The following is a 13984-nucleotide window of genomic DNA, read 5'->3' as shown; positions in this document are numbered from 1 at the left end:
CTTTGTAGAGAAATGTGGAGGTGTTTTACCAGTGGTTAGGTAGCTGGTAATGTCGGCATACCAAGGGTTTTGTGCTGACAAAAGAAAGAGATGTTCATTGGGGAAGCTATCTTCTATGGCTACAGGATCATCAGGTGTTTGAAGACGAGATAAGAAATCAGCTACAACATTTGCCTTACCTAGTTTGTCGATAATGGTAATGTCAAATTCTTACATTAGTAACAACTATCGAGCCAATTGTCCAAAGATTGTTGGTTTGTTCATCAAGTCTTTGGATCTTTGCAAAACCTTTTCCAAGTTTTCTTTGGCTTCTTCAAAGGTCTACCCATATGTGGTGAAGTCGTCCATATATACCTCCAAGTACTCTGTAGATATATCAAAAAAAATACTAATAATAGCTCGTTGGAAAGTTGCAGATGCATTGCATAAACCAAATGGTAGGATGGAATAAGAAAATGTTCCCCATGGACATGTGAATGTGGTCTTGTCCTAATCCTCCAGTACTATCTAGATTTGATTGTAACCATTGAACCCATCCAAGAAGGAAAAGTACTTCTTTCCTGCAAGATTGTTGAGAACCTAATCTACAAATGGAAGTGGAAAATGATCCTTCTTGGTAGCTAAGTTAAGTTCTCTATAATCTATACAGACTCGCCATTTTCCTCCATTCTTTAGAACAATAACCAATGGTGAAACCCATTGACTATCACCGTCTCTAGTTTATACACTATTTTTAAAAGAGAAAATGATTAATTTTCAATTGTCTTGAATTACTCAGGGGTTGAACCCTTCTTTGCACACTCCCCAAGAATTTTATGCAGCATTCAAATCAGTCCCAATGGCTCTGGAGAATCTCCTCTGTGAGCTCTATGTTCATAACCTTGTTGTTCCATATGATAGGCATTGGAATTCGCTATTATATGTGGGAGATGCACAATTTAGAGCAATCATGTCTTGGATGCAAAACAAGATCAGTAGAGAAAATCAAGCCACCCCTTATAGGGAAAAAGAAATGTTGGAATCACTATACATTCGGCCTGAGGTACAAAATACTCATAGAGTGTTCTTTGATTGGCTCTCTGTTAATAATAATAAAAGTGGTGATGTTAAAATTCACCCTGTCCAAGAATAGGCATTTTTAGATTGGGAGCAACATTATTCCACAATTGCTCCTAATGCCATAAGATCTTCTACTCAAAGATGGGTCTGATTATCAAAAGATCTAAAAAAAAGGGAATTGCACTCTCCTCAAAATTTGGAGTTGGCTATTAGTAGGATGTCTAGGTATATGATGCTAGGCAGAAATCAAAAGAGTAATTGAGTTCCTCTTCGTTTCCAACCACCAATACTCTTGCATCCTATGCTCGAAAAGCATGATTCTTTTGATGGTTATAATATGGCCATTGAAGAGCAGAAATGGGAAAGATTAAAACAGAATCATGGATACTTTAATTACAAGGCTCATGAATCAGGTGAGAAGATTGCTAATAATCTTAGACTGTGGATGAGAATTAGAAATTTATAAATGCTAAAGGGATCAGCATCAGGTTGGTTGGGGGGGAAAATGATGACATGAAGAATTAGATGTCTTTTTGACCCTTTTTGTGAACATTTATCTATAACATACTAAACTTTGTCATCCTTTAAGTATAGTATTTTGTACTTTTGATGTATATGATATGAACATATGGCATAAGAATGATAATCAGAATTATGTCTAAAAAGGGTTCATTTTGTTGGTAAAAATCTTTCTTCATGAATGTTTGGCATGGGTAGATCTTCCTGCAGCCAAAGAGATTGCAAAAACTGTTAGTTGAATATTAATGCTTTTTCTTTATAAATTAATAAATATAAATAAATGTTTGTAGAAAGTCTTGTGTGCATTAAATGTTGGCTGTAGGTATCCAAGCCAAACTGGAATCAATCAAAACAACTCTAGTGAAGGACTAGCACTACGGAATCGTTGGTATTAAAGAGAAATATTATGGCACCGTTGTAGCCAGAGACTTAGTAGCAAAACTAGAAGGGATCTATTTTAATGGAATAATAAGGGACTTGTTTAGTGGCATAGAAAGGGGACCTAATCTAGCAGAATAAGTGGGACCTAATAAAGTAGCTGAGTGGAAAAGCAAGCATCCAAGCAATCAGTTGAACATGCAAGGAATTATTACACAATACCTAGATTCCTGGAAGTTGTTTAAGTCAAATAGCAGAGCAGATCTAGCATCCACTATGCTCTATATTTATGAGAATTTAAGGAGATAACTAATGTTTTTATGATTGCATGCTTGCATAAATCTTGAGCTATAATGAACTATCCTTCATGAGGAAGTCGTAATTGTAGGAATCTACTATTCCCTTTCTTTTAAATAAGACCTTGTCTATATTGATGAGGTCAAGTAGTAAGTAGATTGATAGAGTTATCAGACATCCTGTTTTCCAAGCAAATGTAATACTACCTATTTGAATGAATACATGACTTTGCTTAGTTCCTACACTTCTGCCTGAGTTAATCTTTTCTTCATTCTTCTGTGGGGGCCCATGCGGAAGGTGGAGTTTGCTTTAGCAATTAGGAGTTAGACTTAGTTTTCTAAGTTAAGTTTAGAACTATTATTCATGCAGCCACTGGAAATAGAATCGATCACTGTTCCTGCAGCAGTAGGTGCATAGATGTAGAGTTAAGTAATTAAAGTTTCCTTCCAAGTACTTGATAGTTATCTTTCCTTCTGATAAACTAGATTTCCTTAATGGTTATTGTATTCAAGGTAGTAGTGATTGTTAGTGAAGACTGGAGCATATGCTTTGCAGACACCATCTCAAGTTCAGGCTCCTGGATTGATATTTAATGAAGATCAACAAAGTACTTTGGTAGTAAAGGATGTCCAATCTTGCAACTAAAAAGGTGTTATATTGGCTTGACATTTTTGGATGAAGTGGGTCTTGAGGCATACCTGATGTTGGGGCCCACGGCCTTTTTTGAGTAACATAGAGGACTTCTTCGTCTTCATCAATTGCCTTAAATTCAGTAGGCACATGTTATGACTCCAGACTAGCAATAGGCTTGCATCGACAGTTGCATTTCTTCTCTCTACAGTGAGGGCAATATTCTGCTAACATAATATCAACATCCTCCTTCTTCCTTCATGCTTGCATGGTGTCCAGTTGTGTAGCGACATCATTAATGATGTCTTTCTTGAAATCTAATAAGAGGTTTGACAGTTCTGTCTTAGATACTCTAGCACCAAGGGTTTTTTGAAGTAAGTCCCTCAAGCCTCATCCTTTTTTTATTGTTGCTCTGGAATAGTTCAAGCAAATGTTTTGGATTTCAGCCCACGTCTTCTATGTAATGTCACCTCCAGCCATTAATTCTAAGGCTTCCATACTCCTTTCATGCACTCCTTTCAGAAAGAGATGCTTTTGGAACTCCTCATTCAACTGATGTTGCATGTTGCACTGCAAGTTGAACATGAACCGTGCAATGTAGTCCTCCAAGTTTCATCCTCCTTTGTGACATCTTAAAAATGGCATCTCCTTTTAAGTCATGGCCCCTACAAAATTCCTTATATTTATTAAGGAACAAGTTACTCATAGTTGGCCAATCTGTCACAACATTGGCACCTAGACTCATAAACCATCTTAAGATAGCTTCTTTGAGAGTTGATGGAAACAATTTTAGTTTATGAGCGTCTATGGTGTAATCATAAATTCGACAAAGAATGTCAAACTCAAAGAGAAAAGGTTTTTGGGTCTTCAGTAATAAGGCCATAGAGCTTTGGCAAGGCAGCTGAAGGTATATTTTTTAGATTTTGATTACCCTGCTGAGTAGGGATTGGAAAAGTAAAGGTAGGCTGAGTAGCTGCCATTTGTGGATGTCCTAGTGTTGGTTGATAAATGACTAGAGCTAATGGATTATCTTGATATTCTGGCTCAACAAAAAGATTATTCAAATGGAAGGATTCTTTAGATGTTTTTGGTGATTGTACTTGATCAAGTACTTCTGCGAACACGTTCTCAAATAGTTCTTCTTCTTCTTCTCTTTCTTCTTCGTCAGGATCAGGATGAAAGGGATCTTCTTGATTGAAGTTGGGAAGAAATCTTCCAAGGTGGCCTCTTCTCCTATGCATGCAAAATACTAAAAATGAAACTAACTAGGTGACTCAACAGTGAATACTAGACTGACACCATCCTCGACAACGATGCCAAAAATGTCGAACCAATATAACACCTTTTTAGTTGCAGGATTGGACATCCTTTACTGCCAAAGTACTATGCTGATCTTCATTAAATATCAATCTATGTAATGTCCCCTTTCTAGCATTCATAGCATGATGTTGTCGTTAGCCTATTTCCCCACAGTCTCGTAGGCTAACTAGGACATTAAAGGGGCTTAGAGGCCATTTGGCCTAGACAGTTTCAGTTGCAGGTCTTTCTGAGGGGTTCTGGGGCAACTTTGGGCATACTTACTATTTATAGTAAGTCATCTTGGACATGGCCGGACATTCAGTCACAGTGGTATGTCAATGGTAATTGTTTAAAATCGACAGGAAAACTTATTTATCATTGATAAGATTTGTTATGCATTGATAAAGCCATTTTATAAAGTTAAAATTTAAATATTTAACTTTATTAATGCATAGACTATAGTTTGTGAGAAATATTTAAATTAAAAGAGTTCTTTTTATTTTTATAACACATTGGAGACATAAGGTACATAAAGGGAGTTATGTTTTATCCCACATTGAGAAAACGAAGGATTGAGCTCTTGTGAGAACACTATAAAAGAAATAGAAGAGCTTTTTTTTGTATGCTTGGATGAAAATTAATGTTATGTTGCTGGATATCTGATTATCGGGCTTGGAGGACGGAATCCCTCTTTGCTAGCATTCTCTTCGCTATTGGAAGACACAGTCAGGAGGATCAAGGGTGTTTTCACTTCAGGAAACACACTGGGTTTCATTTGGGGCATTCGCATAAAGAAATTTACAAGGGTTTGAAATGCCGATCTGAAGTCAGTTATTGCTATAGTGCTGCATGAACAGTATTTTGCTACAGTCGGCATGAACAGTATTTTGCTACAGTATGGCGTGAACAATGTTGGTATCAAGTTTACTTGTTTTTTCGACTGATTAGAAGTTTGGAGGGCTGCCGACTACATCTGCAAAATACTACGGCAATTAATTCCAGGTTTCTTCTGTCAAATTTTGATACTTTGCATAATAATTGTTGAATACAAGTCTGAATAGTTGTTGCAGCCTTTAAGGCAGTTGTAAGTGCACATCTACATTTAAAAATCACCCTTTATCAGCAGATTGAAAGAGTTTCCAGATTTTTCATATACTGTTGAATGTGTGTCAAGTGTTTGTGAAAATGTTATGATGTGTATTATGCATTTTAATGTCACTTCATAGTTGTTCGTAAATCTACTCATTGGAAAGCAATTTATTGAGGAAATCAGCTTTATGAGTTTGCATACAAAGTGTTTGACAATATTCCTTAAGTTAAATTTCTACAAGTCAAAGTTCAAATCAGGGGAGGATATTACAATCTGGGAGCGTGAACCTGAGATGGTGTCTGCAAAGTATATGCTCTAGTCTTCACTAAAAATCACTACTACTTTGAATACAATAACCATTAAGAAAATCTAGTTTATCAGAAGGAAAGATAACTATCAAGTACTTGGAAGGAAACTTTAATTACTTAACTCTACATCTATGCACCTACTGTTGCAAGAATAATGATTGGTTCTATTTCCAGTGGCTACAGGAACAACATTTCTAAACTTAACTTAGAAAACTGAGTCTAACTCCTAATTGCTAAAGTAAACTCCACCTTCCGTGTGGGCCCCCATGGAAGAATGAAGAAAACATTAACTCAAACGAAAGTGTAGGAACTCAACAAAGTCATGTATTCATTCAAATAGGCAGTATTACATTTGCTTGGAAAACAGGATGTTTGATAACTCTATCAATCTACTTACTACTTGACTTCATAGATACAGACAAGGTCTTATTTAAAAGGAAGGGAATAACAGATTCCTACAATTACAACTTCCTCATGAAGCATAGTTCGTTACAGCTCAAGATTTTATGCAAGTATGCAATCATAAAAACACCAATTATCTCCTTAAATTCCCATAAATATAGAGCATAGCGGATGGTAGATCTACTCTGCTATCTGACTTAAATATCTTCCAGGAATCCAGGTATCGTGTAACAATTCCTTGCATGTTCAACTAATCGCTTGGATGCTTTATTTCCCGCTCAGCCCCTTTATTAGGTCCCACTTATTCTGTTGGATCAAGTCCCCTTTCTATGCCATTGAATAGGTCCCTTATTATTCCATTAAAACAGGTCCCTTCTAGTTTTGCCACTAAGTCTCTGACTACAACGGTGCCATAATATTTCTCTTTAATACCAATGATACCACAGCGCCAGTCCTTCGCTAGAGTTGTTTTGATTGATTCCAGCTTGGCTTGGATACCTGCAGCCAACATTTAATGCACACAAGACTTCCTACAAACATTTATTTATATTTATTAATTTATAAAGAAAAAGCATTAATATTCAACTAACAATTTTTGCAATCTCTTCGGCTGCAAAAAGATCTACCTATGCCAAACATTCATGAAGAAAGATTTTTACCAACAAAATGAACCCTTTTTAGACATAATTCCGATTATCATTCTTATGCCATATGTTCATATCTTATACATCAAAAGTACAAAATACTATACTTAAAGGATGACAAAGTTCAGTATGTTATATATTTATATTTATTAATTTATAAAGAAAAAGCATTAATATTCAACTAACAATTTTTGCAATCTCTTCGGCTGCAAAAAGATCTACCTATGCCAAACATTCATGAAGAAAGATTTTTACCAACAAAATGAACCCTTTTTAGACATAATTCCGATTATCATTCTTATGCCATATGTTCATATCTTATACATCAAAAGTACAAAATACTATACTTAAAGGATGACAAAGTTCAATATGTTATAGACAAATGTTCACAAAAAGGGTCAAAAAGACATCTATTTCTTCATGTCAGTAGAATAGGTGATAGAGAAAAAATTTTGTTGCCATGGATATGTTTGTAGTAAAGACATAATTTTCATTGAAGATATGGTGAATTTCTATGTGATATTTCAACATTTCACATGGTTTGTACTTCTCTAAGTTTAATTAAAGTTCATTGATTGAAATGGGGAAATGTTAAGATGAATAATGAATTCCATGTCCATAACTTTTGTTACTAGTTGATTGCAAAAAGAAATGTAAAGTTTGTGTGGACTTGTTAAGCACTAAGTTTAAGTGTGAATGTTCATTTGCATTGCATAGTCTTGGTTATTTGGATTAATGTCAACAATGTGAAAACCCTACGTTCCTTTGGAGATTGCATCATCTTTGTGTAGTTGTTTCATTTGGCAAAAAAAAATCTTGGTAATAGGAATTCGCTCATCTAAGTGTGTTCCATCAATATCATTGTCCTTTAGGAATAGAGTTGATTCTCTAAACCCTTCTCTTTTATCATTTATTTAAAGTTCAAGTCAAATTTGCATTCCTAATTCTATCCACCTTAAGAAGAAAAATTGATGAAGTCTAGGAAGGATAGTGTAAGACCTCATGTGACTACCAAATTGAGTAATATCCAACGTAAAGTCTCACATACACATTCAAACCTTGGGGTTGCTTCACTTGGTCACAAAATTGCCACATTGTTTAGCATTTGAAGTTTCCTTGTTCAAGAGAAGATATAATCCTTGGTAGTTTATTCTATATATTGGAGTAGTTACAAAACCCACATCATCAAATATGATTCTAGATTTGGATCCTGCAATCACAACATGAAAGACATATGCAACATACACACATAGTTAATCATTAGGGTTATCATAGTCGCATTATATTCCTAGAATATAAACACACTAGGGGAAGAAACATGACAGGTCCACCTAAACCCATTACTACACCAAAGTGGATGTCTACCACAACCCTCTTGTTTGACAGACCACAGCCCTCTTGTTTAGCAACTTGTGCCTGCTTTCCCCAACCATGTTGCATTTCCCTACAAACAGTTGTCATCTTGTGGAGTTAGGCAGAGGTTGTGAGGGTTACTTGACTTTATAAGCGCCCTCTTTGTCCTGGGCTTCAATGGTCCATCTAGGAGGAATCGTCTACCCAGCCGACAAAATCTACTTTTATTATTATATAACATTAAATTAAAATTACAATAGAACTGTATTCTCTTGTCCTATCTAAGATCATCCACTGGTAGTTAATGCCATGCTGGTCATTCAATCTCGGTGTTGATGAATGCTTAATGTGCAGATTCAATCCTTATGTTTTTGCAGATGTGATGAACTTTTGAATATGTTTGAAGGTTTGATTACGCTGTTGTAATGAACTATTTTGTGCAAATGATTGCTAGTTGATAAAGATTACTGAATCTATATTGTTTGCCTGAATGATGACCCCTTGGAGTTGATTCAGATGTATTTATATTCCTTTTTCTTGGAACAGAAAGGACATGTCTCTTCCTGCAGTTATGGCTTCCTTGGAGATTGGTGTCTTTTCTTAATATTCCTTAACTAATGTGCCTTTATAGTAATTGATTCCAAACAGATTGCTGTTTCTAAACAGCGATTATTGTCTTGATGGAATCACTCCTCGGCACCCTTATTGAGATCACCGCTCGAAGTGGTTCTACCTCTAAAAAGATAGCAGCTTAGTTATTGTATATCACTTGACCCATATCATCTACAGGCACACTTTGATACTTGGACGAAAATTGTGAAGACAAATGTCATGTTGATCTACTATTGTGGGGATAAGACAGAAAATACTTTTTTTTGTTAGGTTTTAATGACACAAACATTCCAGGAAAATGTAATGATAAGAAACTCTTCTTCATATCTCTTCAAGATTTTTTCAAATCCTGATCAATCTTGGGTTGAATTCCGTGAGCTATGAGAGCCGTTTCTACCTGTTTAAGAGTTTCAATTTGGTTTTTTCTTCTTTCTAATGTGGGGCTAATTTCTCGTTTGTTTTTTCATAAAAGTCATTTGGCAGAAAGATACTTTTTATCCCTCCGATGGTTTTTGGCCTTATTGGGAGCATCAGTCCTTGGTTTTCCTGGCATTGAGATTGACATAGAGGAAATCTTCACCTTTGATTCAATTTGCATCAATTGGTTGAATCCACATTTTGCTATAAAATTGAGCAGTGATCAGGATATTGACCTCTTACCCGAGATTTCAATGTGTAAACATAATAGCTTTTCTACCTTTGGAGAGGAGCATTATGAAGTTCTCACCAAAATATTTTTGAGAAAATATGCTTTATGGATTGTTAAACGCATCCTTAATAATTCTGGCTAGAACAACCAATTCATTGATTATTTAGGTCTATGAAAGAACAACTAGAAACTATTACGTCCACATGGGTTCCTTAAGATGATGTATTTAGTTGAAATGCATTGGAGTTGTAGCTACCATATTAGCAATTCATTTGGTGGAAGTGGCACCTGCACAGAGCTGTTAAACTCCTACCATTACAAATGTCTCGTCGGAGCATAGAATTCTTTGATATGAATGCGACCTTAGGATTAGTGCATTACCTTGGGATACCCCATGTCTAGCATTGAAGAAAATTCTAGCTGGGAGAAAGGAAGTATTTGTAGTTTGCGTGCTAAGAGAACACAATCTTAGTTGCATGTCCTTCAAAAAGCCAGCTGATGCCTCTAAATATATGCTTATGATGCAGAGAACATAAGAGCAACACGTCAATCAAGAAAATGATACTGATGGATCACCACAGTGGAAGCATAAAAGAATTATATATTCTTAAGCAAACAGGTATGTAAGAAAATGTCCAGAGTCGATAGCATACAGAAAATATCAGAACATAAACTTGTTTCTACAGAAAATGAAGTTGAAGCTGTGTGCAACTGTCAGCTTCAATCTACTCGGCCACCAAACTCACCCTTTAAACTTGAGTGCTATCTATACTATAGACCAGATTCTTTGGCATGACTCCACTACTGAACTCCTAATCTCACACTACCTCTCCAAAATAGCATATATAGAAACAGCCGTGCCCCAAAAGTCTGAACAGTTACGAACAACCCCATCAAGATAGGAGAAACATTGAATCAGCCCCTAGATCAAGGAATTAATTTGTCCTTCCTCCTAAGTTTGACGAGTTGATTTCTATTGTTTCACTGAGTGTCTATGGCATGGGATGGCAGGATGCATTTCGGGGATGGGAACAGGGACGGGAATGACTACATACATGTATGTGTGATTTCCTAGGGAAATTTCAGATATTCATTTGATAACAATGACATTGAAACAGCTGCAAATGTAATCATGTTGAGATATATATTGTACCATCAGAGATTCAAAAGTACTTGGTAAAACACAAAAGACTAAGTTTACATGACTGATCAGTGTCAAACAAAATAATAGTACTGCTTAATTGTTTCCATAATTCATATCTAACAGTCAATGTGCCTATAATATAAGTAATACTGCATACCCCAAAATGCCCAAAGGCTAAAAGTTTGCACTACAAATGTCAAAAACTGTAAAATATAATGATGGGAAGCAAAGCTTTGATGACATGAACTCAACTTAGTAATTCATGAGTTTGAGGAGCAGCAATGGTAAGCTGCACAAGGTGTTAGATGTGAGAAAAACCCAACAATAGAGTGGGTGTGGGAAACATTTCATTCTCCTATAGACTTAAAGTTGGGGTTCGTGGGCTATGCCTTGATTTTCTTTTGTTGGGGATGATTAAAACGATGAAACAAAAATGAAAAAAAAGGGGATGGCTAGTTGTCCCTCAGATTGGTGGATGGTCGGCCATCCCTTGGGCGTTTCTGAGACAAATTGGGATGCCTGGGAAATGTTGCCAAGGCGTCCCCCATCTCTGTAACGTGGGCAGCCCCTAAAAAAGTAGGGGTCGTATCCCTGTGGATCACTGGTTAAGTTTCATCAGATAATGATGATGCTGCTGGCTGATGGAAGCGGTTCTCTTTGGGAAATTTGATAGCTTTCCTTAGTGCATGGACTGTGCTGTCCTCCTGTTTGTTGAGGAAGAACATAAGCATACATAAAGTATGAAATCAGTTGTTGCAAATAAATGTGAGCATGAAATGCTTTTCAATGGTTGAAAATGTAGAGCTACATTTTCTGAAAGAAGTCTTATAGTACCTTTGCATAGATAAATTTTGAGCACTGCTCAACTGAACTTAGGACTTGTACATGGCTGTTTCATTTTATGCTGTAAGGTTGCTAACCATAACCTTGAAATATTCTCTCTTACAATTTGATGTATCATGTTGATCCAAGAATAAGGCATGCAACATATAGGAGGAACTTTTATAGCAAAAGTCCATTAACAGGGCTGTTTGCCTTCAGAAATGTGAATGTAACATATATTTTGGGTTTGAAGTGACAGAATAGTGAAACAGATTTCAAAATGGGAGATGCACTCGTGATACAGAAGTGGCAACGAACAGGAAACTTCATTTGGCAAAACGGGAATGAATTGTGTGGATTTATCTTCTGGTTGTTTCTTGCAATGGGTTCAACCATTTGAAGAGTGCAATTAACTCATCAATGCTTTCTATGACTTTCGGTTTCTAATATAGGTCTCCAGAAATGTGGTACTATATAAAACCACGGCACTTCCAAATGCTGGATCCTTATCTACCAAACAAGTAAAGGTACCTGAAATTGTTTCCAACTAGGACAGAAATTTGTCTAGCTTGAGCTCCTTCAATGTTAAATCACAATACTAGATTGTTCAATGGACTTAAGATTCATAACACTCCAGATAGATTTGCATCTTTTGCAAGACACTCAATTGCTCTTCTCCCTGAAACAAGAGCCCCATCAAATGTTGCGGAATCCCTATAATCTCCACAGAGATAAATTCCTGATGCAAATCTGGGTTCTTTCATGAGGTCTGTTGGAGGAGTCTGGTCTGGCTGTGCAAACCTAATTCTATATGTTCTCAAGTGCTTCCATGAAGCCACATCAGAAGAACCAAACCAACATGAAAGCTCCTTAACCACTGCGACCCTCAAATCCTCATCAGAAGATTCATCATGGGAACCAACCAAAGATACGGACACCAATGTCTTTCCAGGAGGACCATAGGAAGGAGCAACATTGGTAGCAAAGAACATATTATTCACAATTCCCTTACCGGATCCATTAAGAATCAGTATAGGCTCTTTAATTGGAGCTTCATCGGCAGAAAAATACAAGCAAACAGTTTTCCTTGGAGGTTTTGTAGTAGACCTTAATTCTGTACCCAAAAGTCTGGTTGCCTCTGGTTCTTCCACAGCTAAAACTACACCATATTTACTTCTTATCTTCCTTCCATCTTCTAGCCTCACAATCGGGGTATCATCAGTTATAATATCCTCAACTCTAGAATTCAACAAAATTGATCCTTCAGGTAATTGACTTGCAATCTGCTCAGGGATTCCCTTGATTCCCACGGTAGGAATAGTATTAGATCCCAGTGCCAAACATTTGAAGACAAAATCAAAAAGCCTAGATGTTGTTGTGAGCTCTGTGTCAAAAAAGATGCCCCCAAAGAAAGGCCTAAAGAACCTATCTACTATAGAAGAAGAAAACCCATCTACCGAAAGTTTTTCCATTATCGAAGCTTCTTTACCCAAAAGAATCTCTTCATTGGCAACACTCACAGACTTCAATCTAGCTACTCCAATCAAGATTTTATCAAGTATCGTACCTATTGGATTTAGCAATGTGCCCAAAGAGTCTGCAAAGTGTCTGAATGGATCAGCAACTCTATGGAAAGCTCCATTGTAGTATACCAGTGCTCCAGAATAGAATTTTTTCAGGTCTAAGGATTCATAGTCCAAAATTTTCTTGGCTTCTGGATAAGCAGTGATGAATATCTGGAAACCCCTGTCCAGCAGAAACCCTTGGAAATAGTCCGTTCTTACTCGTCCTCCGACCCCATCGGACGCTTCAACTAACCTGAATGGAATGTTTTGCATTGCAAGTTGCCTTCCCGCAGCTAGGCCTGCAAGGCCCGCTCCAACCACCACTACCCCCGTTTCCTGCAAACCCTCTTGTTCAATATTCTTTGTCTTTGTGTCACCTACAGCAAATCCTGCCTTCACGGTGAATCGGTTTCTACAATGGACCGATTCCAAAAGTCTGAAAAAAAATGAAGTGGTTGAGATTGAGCATCTGGGCGATTGGCGCAATGATTTGGAAGCGGATAATTCATTTGGAAGACCAACTCTTGGGTATTTTTTCTGTGCATAAGCAGATGGATATAAGTGGATGCAACATTGAGTGAGGCTGATGCAATTGGTGGTTTTCATATCCATAGCTAGGTTGTTTACCAATAATGATTCTGTAGTGGATGTTGGAAAATATCAGTGTGTGTCAAGCAAATTACTCTATCTATTCTCATTAATGGATATAAACACTACTGAAAGCTTTTAAGGGAACAAATTCAACCATAAAATAAAGATATACGATAATGCCTGACCTGTAGAATTTTACTTATGTGAATTTAAATTATTATACGGTTTGGGCATTTTAGTTATTTTCTTTTGGCAGATATGAAATGAAATTTATTAATGTATACCTTTCTCTGCTGCAGTTCAGTACATTCTGAGCTTTCTGAAGTCTGCTTATATCATTTGTTCTTTCCCCGATTGCATTCCGAGCCTAGTAATTTATGATTTATATTGTGCAAGTGTGTTATCTTTGAAGCTTTTGTTCATAATTATGGTAATAATTCTCTGAAATTTAGAACTAAACTACTAGTAGATTCAAATTTTTTTCTTTCTAGATTTATGTGAAGTTATATTGTAAAACCTCACTCATTGATGCCAATTTATGTGTTTGACTTTGTGTTTGATTTTAGTGGTCTAATTTAAATTATAGATTGAGAATTTTAAACTTTGATTTTAGTGTCTAATT

At 36.5% G+C, this 13984-nt stretch overlaps 1 protein-coding gene across 2 annotated transcripts; it reads right to left on the bottom strand.

Moving 5' to 3' along the window:
- Window positions 1-5886: 5886 nt before the first annotated feature.
- Window positions 5887-13741, bottom strand: LOC149537118 (FAD/NAD(P)-binding oxidoreductase family protein). 2 transcript variants are annotated; one of them, XR_016357991.1, is made up of 2 exons: window positions 11219-13559; window positions 5887-11088 (listed from the first exon to the last, which is right to left on the bottom strand). XR_016357991.1 is itself a non-coding variant. In XM_089807136.1 (2 exons), the coding sequence occupies exon 2, from the start codon at window positions 13381-13383 to the stop codon at window positions 11830-11832; it is 1554 nt and encodes a 517-aa protein (XP_089663262.1). In that variant the 5' UTR covers window positions 13384-13409; window positions 13647-13741; the 3' UTR covers window positions 9822-11829. The 2 variants fall into 2 exon arrangements, 1 of the variants encoding a protein (XP_089663262.1); XM_089807136.1 differs by adding an exon at window positions 13647-13741 and having other exon boundaries at window positions 9822-13409.
- Between the last annotated feature and the right edge of the window lie 243 nt (window positions 13742-13984).

This window comes from Cupressus sempervirens, chromosome 10, assembly GCF_028749045.1.
Source record: "Cupressus sempervirens isolate cs-2001-9-10 chromosome 10, ASM2874904v1, whole genome shotgun sequence".
Lineage (NCBI taxonomy): Eukaryota > Viridiplantae > Streptophyta > Pinopsida > Cupressales > Cupressaceae > Cupressus > Cupressus sempervirens.
This window is presented reverse-complemented; position numbering and strand designations above follow the sequence as displayed.

Excerpts from the sequence above, each read along its gene's own strand:
- LOC149537118 (XM_089807136.1), bottom strand. The coding sequence starts at position 13,383 with ATGGATATGAAAACCACCAATTGCATCAGCCTCACTCAATGTTGCATC.